The 16,706-nt window shown below is 38.5% G+C and overlaps 2 protein-coding genes across 2 annotated transcripts; both read left to right on the forward strand.

Annotated features, from left to right (window-relative positions):
- The first annotated feature begins 32 nt into the window (after positions 1 to 32).
- LOC113678848 (DNA helicase B) lies at positions 33 to 7,360 on the forward strand. Its single transcript, XM_027195763.2, is given in 5 exon segments — positions 33 to 709; positions 1,328 to 1,869; positions 3,163 to 4,288; positions 4,291 to 4,409; positions 5,431 to 7,360. Coding segments are annotated over 5 exon segments (3,375 nt in total). The 5' UTR covers positions 33 to 150; the 3' UTR covers positions 6,460 to 7,360.
- Positions 7,361 to 12,486: 5,126 nt separating this feature from the next.
- LOC149041637 (putative G protein-coupled receptor 45) lies at positions 12,487 to 15,712 on the forward strand. The gene is made up of 2 exons (XM_089180898.1): positions 12,487 to 12,617; positions 14,833 to 15,712. The coding sequence occupies exons 1-2, from the start codon at positions 12,487 to 12,489 to the stop codon at positions 15,710 to 15,712; spliced, it is 1,011 nt and encodes a 336-aa protein (XP_089037024.1).
- Positions 15,713 to 16,706: the final 994 nt, after the last annotated feature.

Genomic DNA, 16,706 nt, shown 5'->3' on the forward strand with positions numbered 1-16,706 from the left:
TGTTGAGAGCGCATTACATTGCTCGCGCGGGAAACTTCCTAGCGCATGTTCACTAGCCGCGTCAGTTACCTTCGGTCGCTTGTCGACTTGTCGACTTTTAGATACTTTAGGAGGTTATAACTTCGCTTTGAGACTGAAATCGGTCGTGCTATGACTTCTTCTTACGTTTTTGTTGAGGGAAAAGACAGCGACAAAGAGAAGGAAGATTCGGATTTAGAAAGTGGAAGTAACGATGAATGCTTCGAAGACGCTGATCAAGATTTTGATTTCGTTCTCAAGCCATCGCGTAAACTTCGTAATGGTGCGAAGAAAATGCAAGAAATGGAATTTAGAAACGATCGATTTCGTCTTAAACAGGACATAATCCGAGTGCGTGGTAAATTTGATGAGCGTTTTTCTCATCCTTGGTGGAGAGTGGAATTCAAATTGGACGCGTCGAAATCTTCGACAAGCTTTAAGCACGCTACTTCACTGCCTTCGTACAGTATTCGAACGGATGACGATGTGAATAAAAGCTTGCTGTCGCAGTTCCTCACCACAGGTTGTGAAGTGAATGATCAACACGTCACGATGTTGCTGGAGTTTCTTGAGAGGAAAAATTTGAAACCCACATTTGAGGATCTGGTTAAAAACTTGGAGAAATTTGCTGAAACCGACAAAGAGGGTCACGACATTGCTGAGCAGATTACGGCAGCGCTGGACTGTAAGCGTAAGTTTAAGTATGTTCTATGCTAATTGTGTTTATATATTTATCCCTTTCACTCCCAAGTTCTCATTAATAGTTCTCCTTACTGTCTGCCATACAAATAATGTTAGTTTGGGGAGTTTGGTAGTGGACCACATTGTGATATTTTTCCTCATTCTTACCACTTGTCTGCTTTATATTTTTCATATAATTTATTGTAAGAGAAATTCTGTCTGGTCACTCATGGAAGTGAAATGGTTAAACAAGAGAGACTTAGTATAATTTGCACTATGAAATATATAATTTCACAAACTGTTTATTACCCACACTGTCTTTTTTCTATATTATTCTGTTCACTAGTGTTTAGACTTCTGATATATTTGTCTGGACTGGATGGGTTTAGAGGCTCCATTTGGCTTTAAAACAAAGTATTCAACCATATCATTCAATAACTGCTCAATTTTGACCAGCAAATGTACATTTTTAGAAACCAGCCATGGACCTGTAGGGACAGAAGCATTTCAATATTTCAGCTTAATAATCCACCATCCACTATAATTTTTATTGTGCCAATGTTTCATGGTTCAACTGTTACATGTTATTTATTTATTTTTTTTTTTTTTCACTTTTTCATCTTAACAGCAACTGGTAAAGCCTTCGCTGTTCCTTTGTTTACCAAGTATGCTCATCGGCTGTTTCCTCGTCGTGTTTGTTCAATCTTTGAGGAATCTTCTAAGGAAGAGCTGGAAGAGCTTAATGAGGCCTTAAATAAAGAACCCTGGGTTTTTGGTTATTGTAGTGTTCTCAAACAAAGATTTAATCTCTCAAGCTGTGAGGTAAAGCTGGAATCATTTGAAGACTGCAATCTACTTGACCAAATGCCAATTGCCAAGCAAGATGCATTGCACATATATAATGCCCTTTCACGATTGCTTCGTAAGTATGGCCATACTTATGTAGAATTCAAGATGCTGACAAAGGAGCTAAATGGAGTCAGAAACTGGAAAAAAAGTCTTGACTATTTGAGAGAAATTGATGTTGTAGGGACTTCTGAAGACCATCTGGGTGACAATCGGCATGTCTTTTTGACACATATTTATCGTTATGAAGAAGGAATTGCAAGAAATGTTGTTGCAGTCATGGATGAAAAACCTTGGACAAGTAATGTGGAGATTGATGAGAAAGTAGGTTCTGATTGTGCAACATATCTTCTAAAAGTACTGTAAAATTCTGAAAATAAGCCCCTCTGTGTATAAGCCCCTCCATATAGAAGCCCCCCAAACCTGAAACACAAAAATACCTCCTATAATATGCCCCTTCAAATATAAACCCCTGAGGGCTTGTAAAGCAATGTGGTCAACAAGTGTTGAAGTTTATTGTCTTTTATGCAGTTTGCTCTTCACTCACGCCTTGAATTCCTTTGGTCCATAGACAAAGTATTTGCAAGGAAGTTCAATCCCACCACCCTGAACCCAAATTCCTTCTGGTGCTCCTCACTTTTCACCTATTATCTTTGTGGTGATAGAATGTAATGTTCCATCTTTGAGCATGGGAAAATCTGTGGCAGAGGTTCCTGGATGAAACTGAGCCTGAACTACATTACCATTTTTACTGAATTTCTGTTCTGATAAAGTTTATTGCTGTTGTGTTTGAACTTGGCATTTTCAGTGTAATTAATTTGTTGCAAATTTCTAGCCAAAACCCTAATATTACCAGTTGCACATTCAAGAATTTTGACACAAATTTCCCTTCAATTATAAGCCCAGCCAATTTTGGAACGCAATTTTCCCTCCTATAATGAGCCCTTCCGAAATATAAGCCCCTTCCAAAAATAAGCCCCACAAAAAGGCCCTTTGAAAAATATAAGTCCCAGGGCTTAATTTTGGAATTTTACTGTAGTTTTAACACCTTTCCACACATCAGGTGGCCCATAAGTCTTTCCCTCTGTACAATATAACAGGTTTGTTGAGTAGAAGGGTGCTGAGAAAAAAGATAAAAAATATCTACCTGGGGATGTGTTTTGATTTTAACTCCAAATTATCAAAAGAGAACGATACAAGAAATGCAAGGAAAATTAATTTTGAGAACCTGACAGGGAGAGGGTCAAGTTACAGTACGTGTACTTGTAACCAAAAGAACTATGCAACTCAAAAATGTATGTATGATGTATGATGATTGTGTAGTTGTGGGTAGGGGACATGCAAGTAAATTTTGTAGAAGGGTGTCAACCCCCCCCCCTCCCCATCCAAATTCCTGAGCATATCTATATAATCATCTATGTAATCACTTTCCACTATTGACCAGGAAGGTACATGATTCATATAGTAAAGTTAAAGTTATATCTCTTGTGCACAGTTCACAATAATTGTGATTATTACATCCCAGAAATGTCTAATGTATTGAAATGGTGCAGAGAAGATTAGAGAAGCACTGAGGTTTAACCATATTGTACTGTTTCCTATACTTATTTATTACAGGTATTTAATGGTGATAGAGACCAAATTCATGCAGCCCAACTCATATCAACAAAGCCAGTTGCTGTGCTCTCAGGTAGGGGTGGCTGTGGTAAGACATTTGTTGTGTCAGAAATCTTGAAAAAGGCACTAGAGGAAAAAATGGAAAATTTCCACCAAGAGAACCCTGTAAATTCATTTGAAACAAATATGGACACCTCTGAAGGGCAAGATAAGCATGCAATCATTCGGGATTACCCTGATGATTATGAAATCACTGAAACTGATCCAGGCAGTAAAGATAATGAAACTTCATCTCATAATGTTGACAAGAAACTTAAAGAGGTAAATGAAGAAGTTTTGCTAACTGCACCAACTGGCAAGGCTGCCTCCATCCTAGGGAAAAGAATTGGGATTCCTGCACACACACTGCACTCAGTCATCTTCACATTTCTCCACTGGAAGAATCAGGTTGGAAATGTCAATGATTGGAAATTCAGCAAAGTTCATCTTCTAGTGTGCGATGAATGTAGTCTGGTGTCAGTGAGGGTGTTCTACAAGCTGATCAGCATTTTGCGTCAGTATGCCCATCTTAAACAAGTGATTCTCTAGGGGGATGTAAACCAACTTCCATCCATTGAGCCTGGGAATTTTCTGGGTGATATCTTCCACACATTGGAGAAAAATGGCTTCTGCATCACTCTGCAAACCAACCACCGATCAGATTCAGAGCTTATTGTTCAAAATGCTGGAAAAATATCAATGCAGCAGATGCCATTTTTTGATTCAAAAAGAGGTTTCTTCTCAGTTGAATACAATTCTAATGACGATGGTGAGAGTATCACTGTAACTGAAGTTGTTAAGGACATACTGAAAAATGAGGCAAACCCTTTTATCCTGCCCAAACCTGAAGACTCTCAATTTGTTACATTGCGACGAAAAGACTGTGACAACATCAATGAACTATGTGCTCTCCATTACAACAAACACTGCATCAAAGACCACCGTGGGAAACTGAAATTTGAAATTGGAGACAAAGTTTGTGTAAGGCGTAACATGCTGTGTCTTGATCAGTATGAAAACGAAATTGTCAAGATTTGTAATGGAGAGATATTCTTCATTAGAGATATCATTCAGGAACAAGACGAAAGGAGCAAAAGAAAATTTTTTACTGTCTAGACGATGGTGAAAAGATAATAAAGGTTGATTTCAAGACACTGAAATCAGCCAAACTGAGTCATGCTTGGGCAAGAACCATTCACACATTCCAGGTAGGAGCTCTTTCTAGCAAACTGGAAAATTAAAATCAAATAACTCAAATTTAAAGAAGTTATCTTTAAATTAGCAACCACCTAACAACAAACTGTGTTAAAGAATGGAGGAATGTAACAATAGCTGCAGTGGTGCCTTTTACCCCTTCACTCTCAGTAAAGAAATGATTTATGCGCAGGTTTTTGTGGAAAACATAGACCTCATATCTGATTCTGTTGCCAGGTTTGGTGGTACATCAACTTTCAATTTAGTTTAGAAAGTAATTCAGAATTGTTTTCATTTTGTGTTACCTTATTCTGTGATTGGTCTGGATGACTTTCGCCAGAATATCAACCAATCAGATGCAAAACAAACACCAATTTTAGCGACATTGCTCAGCCTCTTCTTCTGATGTTTACCTCTTTTCCAGGTGTTGACTACAGTTACTCCAGTTCTTGCATAAAAAGAAATCCAACCCTTCTCTTGTGATGACCATAGGGGGAGAGTAGATTTGCTTGTTTGACATGCCCAATTAAATTCTCACATGTAAATGTAAAGGATTGAAAATTATATAGGTTAAGAGAGGTTAACCATTAACTCCCAAGATCTGATTCTTTATTCTCCCATCTTACTGCTACACATTTCCTTGTAAATAAGTTGCGAGAATTTGGTGTTAGATCAAGATAACAACTACCTGATACATTTGAGTATTCTCATTACCTGTTTACTGGATAGTGCATGGATATTGTCAGGAGAGGTTACTTGTTAATCACCTCTGGGAGTTAAAGGGTTAAAGAGTCAATGTTTTGGGATCAATGTCGGTATCTAAGCAACTGTGTACCTACCCCTCCCCTGACTCAACAGCAGTCATCTAATAACAAGTTAGGGCAGTAGCCCTTTACAAGTAAGGGCTCCTGTCTTGGGTTTATGTTGGGTTGGGGGAGGGGTAGATGCCTGGTTGCTCTGATACTGACATTGATCCATGTTTTGTATGGATTCTGTCTTGAGACTCAGTCTAATGCTGTGCCACATTTTTCTTAGGGCTCAGAGTGTGACACAATTGTCTATGTGGTGGGAAATCCGTTTTACCAGAACTGGCAGCATGTGTACACGGCGATCACCCGTGGCGTGCGGCAAGTTGTATTGGTTTACAAGCGCATTTCCTTGTCACGTGCCGTTACGTCACTTCCTGTACCGCGTAAGACTAAATTGAAAGAAGACATGGTGAAAGCTCTGAGAAACCGAAATCAGCTTAATAAGCTTGATGGGGTGAAGACCAACGCCCAGATTGTCTCAGATCATGGAGATGGTGTCGAGAATGCGGTTTCTCTCCTGCCCTCTGATTACATGAAAGAGGCCACTGTAAGGTCAGTACTAGAGGCTCACTGCGAAGATCAACAAAGGGTATTAGGGGAATGTTCTTCAGGAACATCATCCTCCTTCAGCGCTGCAAGATGTTCAGAGGATTTTTGTATCTCAAACAAAAATCTGAATATCAAAAATCACCAGAAGGAGCAAGAAGACACGAGCTATGTCCTTGCTCCAAATAGAGATCTATCCTCTCACGAATTGGCCGAAGACCACCGTCAAGAAATGGCTGTGGTTGCTGCAGAGGCCAGAGACTCCCAACAGATCTCTGGTGGTTCCCCTCTGAAGGTAAAGTGTTGCTTGGAAGCCATTTTTGAAAGTCCGGGCGGCAAAAGGAAACATCCAGAAAACGTCAAACAGGACGGCCAGGATATCTTGGACTCAAAGATCTATCAGAGCCCGACGCAAAAAAGAATGTACCCTGAAGGCATCACTCCTTTATCTCCTCCGCAAACGCCACCTTACCTTGGAAAATTTCCATCGTCTCTTTCATCATTTAGCCCCTTGAGCCAGACCTCAAGAGAAATCAAGCAAGCCGCTGATAAAAAGCCAGCTACCACAGGAACTACTGCAAAATTCAACACCAAGTGCAAGGTCTGCGGAGGTCCAATTCATGCTGGCAAAGACCAAATAACTCATCTCTTCGATGGCTCCAAAAAAACTTGGATTCACGTTAGGTGTTCAACCAGTGATGCGCAGTAAGCACCGACAAAAACGTCGAAAAGAAGATGATATCGAGGCTTCTGAGCGATTTAAAAATGGTAAATGAAATCTGTCCCGTTGGCAATTGAAGTAGTTAGAAGTTGCTGTTATCAACTTTCATTTGTTTTAAAATGAGACATGAGTAAGTGCAATATATAGATTTAGCCAAGCCTAAAAAGCGGAGCTCGCATTTTTTTCCCCCGCACGTCTTAAGGGCACAACGCCTTGTCCCGGCCAGGACTGGAACCCGGGTCGTCCGACTCGGAGCTCAGTGCACTGACCACTAGACTACTGGACAAAGCCGTGGCGTTAGTGTGCCCGCGGTACAGTTGACCACGCATGTTAAAAGTAGCATCTCTTTCTTAAGTCCAAACTTTTTCGGCTTGATAGTTTAGTACTATTTTGTATAATTATGGGGCTACGCTCTGCGAGCTCCGCTATAATTTTTGGAAAAATTTACGTTGGGTTCTACTGTTGGAGTGTGTTAAGGGTAATTGTTGTTGCTTCTAGAAATCTCCAGACTGCTGAGTCATGCTGACTTGCATACCGTAGAACTTTCCAGAACATTTCATTAAGTCATTTGTTATGTAATAATACTAAAACAGTTCTTATGTAAGCTTCTGGAATGTTCGAAAACACTTTGTGAATTTATATAAAGACTCACTTATGTGGTAGTGGGAGTAGTTTTTGTTGTCGGTGCAACGAGAGAGAGTTACTGTGGAAGATTGCTTATTTCAAGGAACTTTGGAGTCTGCAGTGAGATTGTGTCAGTGGTGAGCTAGGATATAGACTGAGCTGTGCTTAAGTAAGTTTATTAACGATAAGTATTATACTGCTTTTAGAAGTCGCTCCTTGTTAAGAACATTACTCGCTGTTAATAAAGAAGGTAATTTAGTGTTAACAACTGAGTTGAAAACGTCAATTGGCCACCGTCAAGAGTAAAAAAGCTGATGTTTCGAGCGTTTGCCCTTCGTCAGAGTGATTGGAGGAATTGTGGGTTGTGTGTGGGTTTATATGCAGAAAGTGGAGCTACGCTCTTGGTGAGAGTGGGATTGTAGTGTTTTTCTGTCGGTTAGATTATACCGTAACAGAATGTGATTCTTTTTCCCGTGGAATAGCAAAATTTTTGACAGGAAAATTGTCTGGAAAGAAATATCCTGATTGGTCGCCTATTAAGCGCAAATTTTACTCTTTTACTTTTCTATATGCTTTTGAGTTTTAGTTGGTAAAACTTCTTACATCAGGTCATTTACCTATATTTTACAAGTAAGTGGACTTTCGTGTTTAAACATGAAGACGACATTTTAATTCGATGTTATGGAAGATCACGCTCCTTTCACGCGTTATGCGTTCCATGCTCCCATCAAAAACTGTAATTATAATTTTTAATGCAATCAATGAAAAAGATTAAAAAGATTATGAAAAGATTCCTCCACAGGAAAGAAGAATCTTCAAAATGTGTCCCGCTCCTAAGTTGTGGCTTTGTAGCTCAGTTGGTAATAGTGACCGAATCGTATCTTGGAGGCTCGAGATCAAATCCTTGAATTTTTCGCGGGCTTCTTTACTGCATTTGCTTAACAAGCAGCTCACCTGCGCTGATAATTGCTATACTTAAAAATTGTGATGTTATTTGTTTCTGCGTTCTCCGAACGGCTAAAAACGCTTCGAAGTCTTTTAGAGAATTGTCCGTGAACGTTTACGGTCCAACCTGTATTTCCAAGAAAACTAGCTAAAACTCAAGCTGTTTTAAATAAGACGAACGTGTGTAGTTAAGGTCTTCGCGATAACGGTTGTTGCCTGCGCAAATAAACGAAATTGGTACAAGATGCATTCAGTTTACTATGGCAACAAAGACGTTTGCTTTCTGGAACTGAAAAAAAAAATTGCGAAATCGTCGATTCATCGGTGAAGACATTCTTGTTCTTGAGGTTGTATGAGTCAATGTCAAGGTCAGCTAATCGGAATATCACAAGATATGTGCAGAGCTGCAAAAATTGAAGTAATTTGGCAACACCTGTTTTTCGATTTACAGTCTCAAGATCGCCTTTTCGACGGGCTGTAAACCGGAAAGGAAGTTAAAGGAAATCCGCCCTTTTTTAGAATAAAAAGAAAACCTTACCTCTCGGCTCAGCAATTTTTTTACATCTGGCTCCACACAACAAAGTCACTGCTCCATTTTATATAACTGCACCTCTTCAAAATTTTCAGAATAAAGCTTTTCCACTACGCATAAATATACATCCAACTTGTTCGTTCTGCGAGAAAGAGTAATGTTATATTGTGACGTCACAATAAAGTTTACAATTGAGGCGCGCGAGATGAGTGAGTTGGTCCCAGACCGCCTGCTTTTTTTACAGAGGACGAAGAAATTCGGTCTGGTCTCGAGATTTACAAAACGCACATTATTGATGGAACGTTTGTCGAAATACTCCGTCATGCACTAAACAGCATCACTCTTTTATACATGAATGTGAGAGGTAAGACCAACTCTAGTCGAGTACGCAACTTTTTAATTGTACTCAACGAAATTACGAGAATTATTAATTTAAATAAAGTTTCTGTCGGTTTTGTCACCAGTGCAGGTCGAAGTAAACATCTGAGCCAAACCTCAGACCTCCGAATTACAGGGATCCCTCTGGAGGGGAAGGCCATTATCAGCTCGTGTGCGATAAGCGATCTCCAGAACAATGGAGCGAACTTTATTCGTGTACATAGCTTATCTCACAAGAATTCTTCCAACACCTTTCCCCGCGCTAAATTGTTCAGAGGAGACTTTTAAACACGAAGAAAATATCCACCATTGCTTGTATAAAATATTTCCGGGACGTGACGCCGCAACCATAGATTCAGAAAAGTTTGACCTCCATGGGTAAGTCTTACGATGATTGTTTATATTTCAATGATTGACCTCTGGTTTGATAAAATTTTTTATCAGCGTGGCTTAATTCTATGAGCAAAACAGATGATAAAGCGACAATAAAGCGCTCAATAAGCCAATCAAACAACAATAGACCTCTTTCAAGTCCGTGGTATGGTTCATAGGGGTCTTACAAGTCTCCAACGAGAGATAACGTTTCGCCATTTGGTCTCAAGATCAGATCATATTTTTAGGCCAAAAGCCTTGTAAAGGTAATGAATTTTGCAGTGCATGGTCTATGTCTTGAGATTCTGGCATTTCTTTTTAAACTCTGATTTGAAGAAAAAAAATATGTCTCAATCAAGAGCCCTCTTGTCTCAATATGTTCTTGGTGGCAACTTGAGGGTGATATGCTACAATCTGAGAAAGATGCTCTTTTAAATTGGATCGCAAAATAAAAAGATTTTCTCTTACCAGGTTCAGGTTTAAACACCTTAAAGGCCACTCTTAAGTACCCCTTCCCCCCACCCCTCAGCTGAAATTGTAGCCTCATGAGAGGACAAAAGAAAATAAATTTGAGGGACATGATTTCAAGTGACACTAGGCCTTTGAAAAATATGAAAAAGGACATGGAAAATTAAGTGAAAATAAGTAATCATATTTTGACCTGAAGATGAAATACATACAAAGAAAAATTCCTTGCAGGTTAGCTGCAAGTTAAGAAATTTCAGAAACGACTCTTGAAACAGTTAAGGCTTTGATGGGATTTTAACCCACGCCTTCCAGATAGTTGATGGGTGCCACTACCAACTGAGCAATAAAGCAGCCTACTTTATTTGGTTCTTTGTTCCTGTAAAGAAATCAAATCACAATAAATTAAAAAGGTAATGTATATTTAGATTTATCAGATTCTGATGAAAATTTGTCTAAATGGTAGTTACGAATTGAGTCACCAAACTTTGTGAGGTTTTGTCGTTTGCCTTTTTGCCAAAAGCATAATTTGCCTATCTATCGTTCTTGAAACCTGACCTTTTAGCGTCCTTTTTGCGTCCCACGCGCGCATAAAAGGCAACCTTCTCGTCCTTTCTTCTGTTGTATTTAGTAATTCGAAGGATCCTGACCTCTGCTACATTTGTAACTTTTGAAACCTTTGGCACAAGTGGGACCGATAAGAAAGTTTATTTTTTTATTTTCCTTAGGTTTAGTTTTCTTTTATTTTGATTAGATAAAGGTAGTCGAAAATCTATTGTACTGTGTATCTTTTTAATTGCTTTGTGATAAGTAGCGATAATCACGCTTAGCGTTTACTAGTAAACGCTCACCTATTAGTTTGAGAACGTTTGAGCTACTGACTGTTTGCGTGAATATATTGGCCTTTTTTTTTTTTTGCCTTAAACGTTTTCATCGTGATTTGTAATTGACTCTGTGTTTGACTCACTGTTTATTTAGAAATGAAAGTTAACTAATGAAAGAGAGGTAACTGTACACCGCAAATAGCACAGCTAATCTAGGCGGTGTATAGTTTTTGTATTACACAACATAAAATAATAAATATGAGAAAACATATACACATGCATATCTGCTAGAAAATTAATACATAAAGAGAGGACAAGATCATTACACAGAGAAGAAAGAAATTAAATAAGATCAATGCTTAAAAAAGAAGGCGAATGGTTAGATTTGTTTTTTCATGCTTTTATCTTATATATGGGAAGTGTTCGCCTCGATTAATAGGAATTTGTTTTATTATTACTTCAGTTTAGGTCGTTTTTAGCCTTTTGCCTGTTTTAGCAACTTGTTCGTCTTAATATCTTGGTAGTTTTAGTATTCTGGTTCTCATCGACAACAAATCTTTGTTAACCTTCACTTTGCTTCTCGTGATTGCGACCCGAAAAAATAGTCCCAAACACCTCGGTAACCATACGCCTAAAGCGACGCCTCGCTTGAATTTTCTTTCAGTCGTCGCAAGCGTAACACGGAAGTTTACTTTAACAAATTTTGTTGTGAATTTTCTTTGTCAACCTGTATACCTAGCACTTTCTCCGTTGTAACTCGGCGCTTACATGTTGGCAAAAGTTGCAACATTGAAAAAAACGGCTTGAAAGTGTGATTGCTGAACCATGGAAAAATTATTTTAAGGCACAAATATTTGCATAACGTTGGTATGTTTAATAATCATTTGGCAATTATGGAGCTACACTGAGATATTTCGAACCGTTTATTGTACGTTACTTTTACTTCACCATCATATTGCCATTAAATTACCAATGAGTTAGACATCTGTTAAATGATAAAAGGAGATAAATTTATGTTTTTTAAATAGTGTTAACCCTACCACACCCTTGTGCTGACAGTGCAAGGTGCAGACAAGTCGACATTGAAACTGACTCTGTGCATGGTATCTTCATAATGACCCTGGATGATCTCGATAATCATTATCTACGAGATGCCGTAATAATGATCTCAGGATTTTCCAGAGTAGTGCTCTGTCCACCATTTCACACACCCTCTAGATATCAACTTAACCGGCAAAGTTTATTACTAGTCTAATGACTGTTTTTTAATTATGCGGAAGGTTGCTAACTTGACCGTGCGAGATCTGCCTGCATCAGTCCACAAATTTCCTGGCAATCTTCTGTAAAATATTTACGGAAAACACAAAACGTGACGCCACAACCATAGATACAACCACACAACTGAAAACACCTATCAACCAATGAGAGCGCGCGTTCTATCTGTTGAATATTTAATAAACTTTTATAAGAGGTTACATGTACGCATACTCTTCCAATTACAAAAAGAAAAAAGGAGAGTATAAATGGATAGCGGTATGTTATTTTTTTCTTTATTGACGCAACTTATATCGATTTAAATCGAGACAAAGCCAGATTGGAGTTTAGGAAAAAATGCCTCGCGTGGAGTTTTTATTGTCTTGAAACTTGACCAAATTGGAAACTTCTTGTCACTTTGTTCATGAGTGTTCTTGCATGACAGCTCTTAAAATAGCCGTGACTAAGACAGACCACGTGACCTTACCAGTTATCAAACGGGAGCGCGGGAAAAAACGATCATTGTTCATGTAAGTGTGCACTGTTTACCCAAATCATGTTACATGTAATTTAGAGATCTGATTAAAAAATTTCCTCGGTAAATTTGTAATCGTCAACATCATGGCGAGCTTTCGAGGCTACTTTTTACCCAAAGAAAGAGACTGGAACGAGGATGAAGACGACTCTGAAGTGGAAAGTGAAAGTGACGACAAGTACTTAGAATGTAAAGACATCCTTAATACTACAAGTAGGTAATACCAGCTCTACCGCCCGTCGAAGACCCTAGAAAAGCTGAAAGAACTGTATGGCCAGCTTCTGCCAAAGAGAGAAAAATTTGTGCGTGTCAGATTTGATCGAATGTTTACTTACCCTTGATGGATGGTTGAGATGATAGTGAATAAAAGATCTAATGGGCAGCAGAGCATTCCGTCCTACAGCATTCGATCGGACGACGGGGTCGATAAACTTTGATCTCGTTGTTTCTGACCCAGGCATGCTGAATCAGTAATCAACATGCCTTTGCGATTTTGGACTTGATCGAAAAAAGAAATCTCACTGCGATGCTTGATAATCCGAGGAAAAACGCAGAGGAATTCGCGCGCAGTAGAAATGTCAACGATGATATTGCCAACCAGATTCAGAAAAGTTTGACCTCCACGGGTAAGTCTTACGATGATTGTTTATATTTCAATGATTGACCTCTGATTGATGAAATTTTTCTATTAGCGTGGCTTAATTCTTAAAGCAAAACAGATGATAAAGCGACAATAAAGCGCTCAATAAGCAAATCAAACAACAGTAGACCTCTTTCAAGTCCGTGGTATGGTTTTTAGGGGTCTTACAAGTCTCCAACGAGAGATAACGTTTTGCCATTTGGTCTCAAGATCAGGTGATATTTTTGGGCCAAAAGCCTTGGAAAGGTAATGAAGTTTGCAGTGCATGGTCCTCATGTCTTGAGGTTCTGGCATTTTTTTTTAAAGTCTGATTTGAAAAAAATATATATGTCTCAATCAGGAGCCCTCTTGTCTCAATATGTTCTTGGTGGCAACTTGAGGTAGATATGCTACAATCTAAGAAAGATGCCCTTTGAAATTGGATCCCAAAATAAAAAGATTTTCTCTTACCAGGTTCAGGTTTAAACACCTTAAAGGCCACTCTTAAGTGCCCCCTTCCCCCCACCCCTCAGCTGAAATTGTAGCCTCCTGAGAGGACAAAAGAAAATAAATTTGAGGGACATGATTTCAAGTGACACTAAGCCCTTGAAAAATATGAAAAAGGACATGAAAAAGGACATGAAAAATTAAATGAAAATAAGTAATCATATTTTGACCTCATGATGAAATGCATACAAAGAAAAATTCCTTGCAGGTGAGCTACAATTTAATAAATTTCAGAAAAGACTCTTGAAACAGTTGAGGCTTTGATGGGATTTAAACCCACGCGTCCCAGATAGTTGATGGGTGCCACCACCAACTGAGCAATAGAGCAGCCTACTTTGCTTAGTTCTTTGTTCCTGTAAAGAAATCAAATCACAATAAATTAAAAAGGTAATGTCTATTTGGATTTATCAGACTTTGATGAAAATTTGTCTAAATGGTAGTTACGCATTAAGTCACCAAACTTTGTGAGGTTTTGTCTTGTTTATTTTTCATGTTGTTTCCAAGCTGATGACTGGCATAGAAAACCTTTTAGTTATCTCTGCAATCAATTACATGTGTTGTTTCACCCCGTCCAATTATTTCACATGGAATTATATATATGTTTCTTTCGGGTACATTAACAAGCTACTAAATCGACCTTTCTACCTTTTTGTCTGAAACAATTTCAAAATATGTTATTGCCGATTCTTTGCTAAAAAATAAAAATGATAAAGAATAGAACGTAAAAGAAAACATTTCGCTCCTTTAAGATGATCCTGTAAAGCCATAAATTGGGGATTCCTGGATGGTGGGTAGAGTAATTGTATCCAGCTTCGAACAACAAAACAAGCTACTCGATCAGCTGTTGAATGTTTTTGATAAACGAAATTGATTGATTTCGATCGAGACAAAGCGACTTTGGAGTTAAGGAGAAAAAGGCATCGGTCGGGCATCAGTAAAATCTTGAAAGATTGCCAAATTGGAGATTTTTTTTTACATTGCATATAACTGTTCCATGTGTTAATTGAACGAAGAAGACATCATGATACGTAGATTAAAAACTGAATACTTCGAGTGGCTTTTTTCTCATTGGGTGTAATCGAAACAAGATTCATCAAACTGCCAGAGACGACGCGTGAGCTGGGACACTCATTAAACTCCAAAAGGGTAATGTTGCTCTAATGAAAAAGTTTACTCGGAAAACCAAACGCTTGTATCACCAATCATCCTTCACTCAGGGAGCTTCAAATCTACCGAGTTTGCAAACAGAAATGCTGTCCAATTCATCTGACGCATTAGATAGGTTTTGCTCTGCTTTTACCTATAGAAATGTGAGCATCTCATTTAACTATTGGGCAACTGTGGCAACCAGTGTTTTTGCGTGTCTTCTTGTCCCCATGACAGTGACTGGGAATGCTTTCGTTTTGGCAGCAATTTGGAGAAACCCGGCGCTAAGGACTCCATCCCATGTGCTTCTTGCTGGATTGGCCTTCACGGACTTTTGCACAGGACTAATAAGTTTGCCAGTTCTTGCTGCGTTCATGTTAGCACTGTTAAGGGAAAGCAGTCTGAGATGCACTTTTAGTCTGATTTCATTTTGTGTTGGTCATGTTTTCGCCGCCGTGACGGTCATTGTCATAACGATGGCTGCTGCAGAAAGATGGCTGTGTATGAGCCGGAGGTCTCTTCTTACAGTACGCCGAGTTACCATTCTTTACATCATAATGGTGTGCTTGATAACTGCCTTTGTAACTGTCTGCGTTTTCAGTTATCAATATCTATCGAAGGACATAGACAATTTGCTGAATGGAGTTTTTTTGACAGCAGCGGCGATTTGTATTCTGGTCATAGCAGTTTCTTATTACAAGGTGTTTAGAATAATTCGTCACCATCAAAAAGGAGTTCAAGCAAATCAAAATTCCATTAATATTTCAAAATACAGAAAATCTATATTCACCGTTCTATATATATTTTCACTTTTTGTGATCAGTTACGTCCCCTATCTAGTTTACACGTTAACTTTTTACGTTTTGCAAGAATTCGGAGACACATTCCTAACATGCTCCAGTTTAACTACGGTTATCGTTTATTCTTCCTCGCTTTTAAATCCTTTGCTTTATTGCTGGAGGATGAAGGAGATAAAGATGGGTGTAAAAAATTTAATGAGAAAACTATTTTGTAAACAAGCAGCGGAGGATGAGATATAACGCCATATTTTCAGTAGTAAGTTTCCCTTGACAAAAAAAACATATACATACGCATACCTGCTAGAAAATTAATACATAAAGAGAGGACAAGATCATTACACAGAGAAGAAAGAAACTAAATAAGATTAAACTAAGAAAAGAAGGCGAATGGTTAGATTTGTTTTTTCATGCTTTTATCTTATATATAGGAAGTTTTCGCCTCGATTAATAGGAATTAGTTGTATTATTACTTCAGTTTAGGTCGCTTTTGGCCTTTTGCCTGTTTTAGCTTCTTGTTCGTCTTAATATCTTGATAGTTTTAGTGTTCTGGTTTTCATCGACAACAAATCTCTGTGAACCGTCACTTTGCTTCTCGTGATTGCGACCCGAAAAAAAGTCCCAAACACCTCGGTTGCCATACGCCTAAAGCGACGCCTCGCTTGAATTTTCTTTCAGTCTTCGCAAGCGTAACACGGAAGTTGCAATATTGCAAAAAACGGCTTGAAAGTGTGATTGCTGAACCATGGAAAAATCATTTTAAGGCACAAATATTTGCATAACGTTGGTATGTTTAATAATCATTTGGTAATTATCGAGCTACACTGAGATATTTCGAACCGTTTATTGTACGTTACTTTTACTTCACCATCATATTGCCATTAAATTACCAGTGAGTTAGACATCTGTTAAATGATAAAAGGAGATAAATTGATGTTTTTTTAAATAGTGTTAACCCTACCACACCCTTGTGCTGACAGTGCAAGGTGCAGACAAGTCAACACTGCAACTGACTCTGTGCATGATATCTTCATAATGACCCTGGATGATCTAATGATCATTATCTACGAGATGCCATAATAATGATCTCAGGATTTTCCAGAGCAGTGCTCTGTCCACCATTTCACACACCCTCTAGATATCAACTTAACCGGCAAAGTTTATTACTAGTCTACTGACTGTTTTCTAATTATGCGGAGGGTTGCTTACTTGACCGTGCGTGATTTGCCTGCATCAG

Source organism: Pocillopora damicornis, chromosome 8 (genome assembly GCF_964200805.1).
Source record: "Pocillopora damicornis chromosome 8, jaPocDami1.2, whole genome shotgun sequence".
Taxonomy (NCBI): Eukaryota; Metazoa; Cnidaria; class Anthozoa; order Scleractinia; family Pocilloporidae; genus Pocillopora; species Pocillopora damicornis.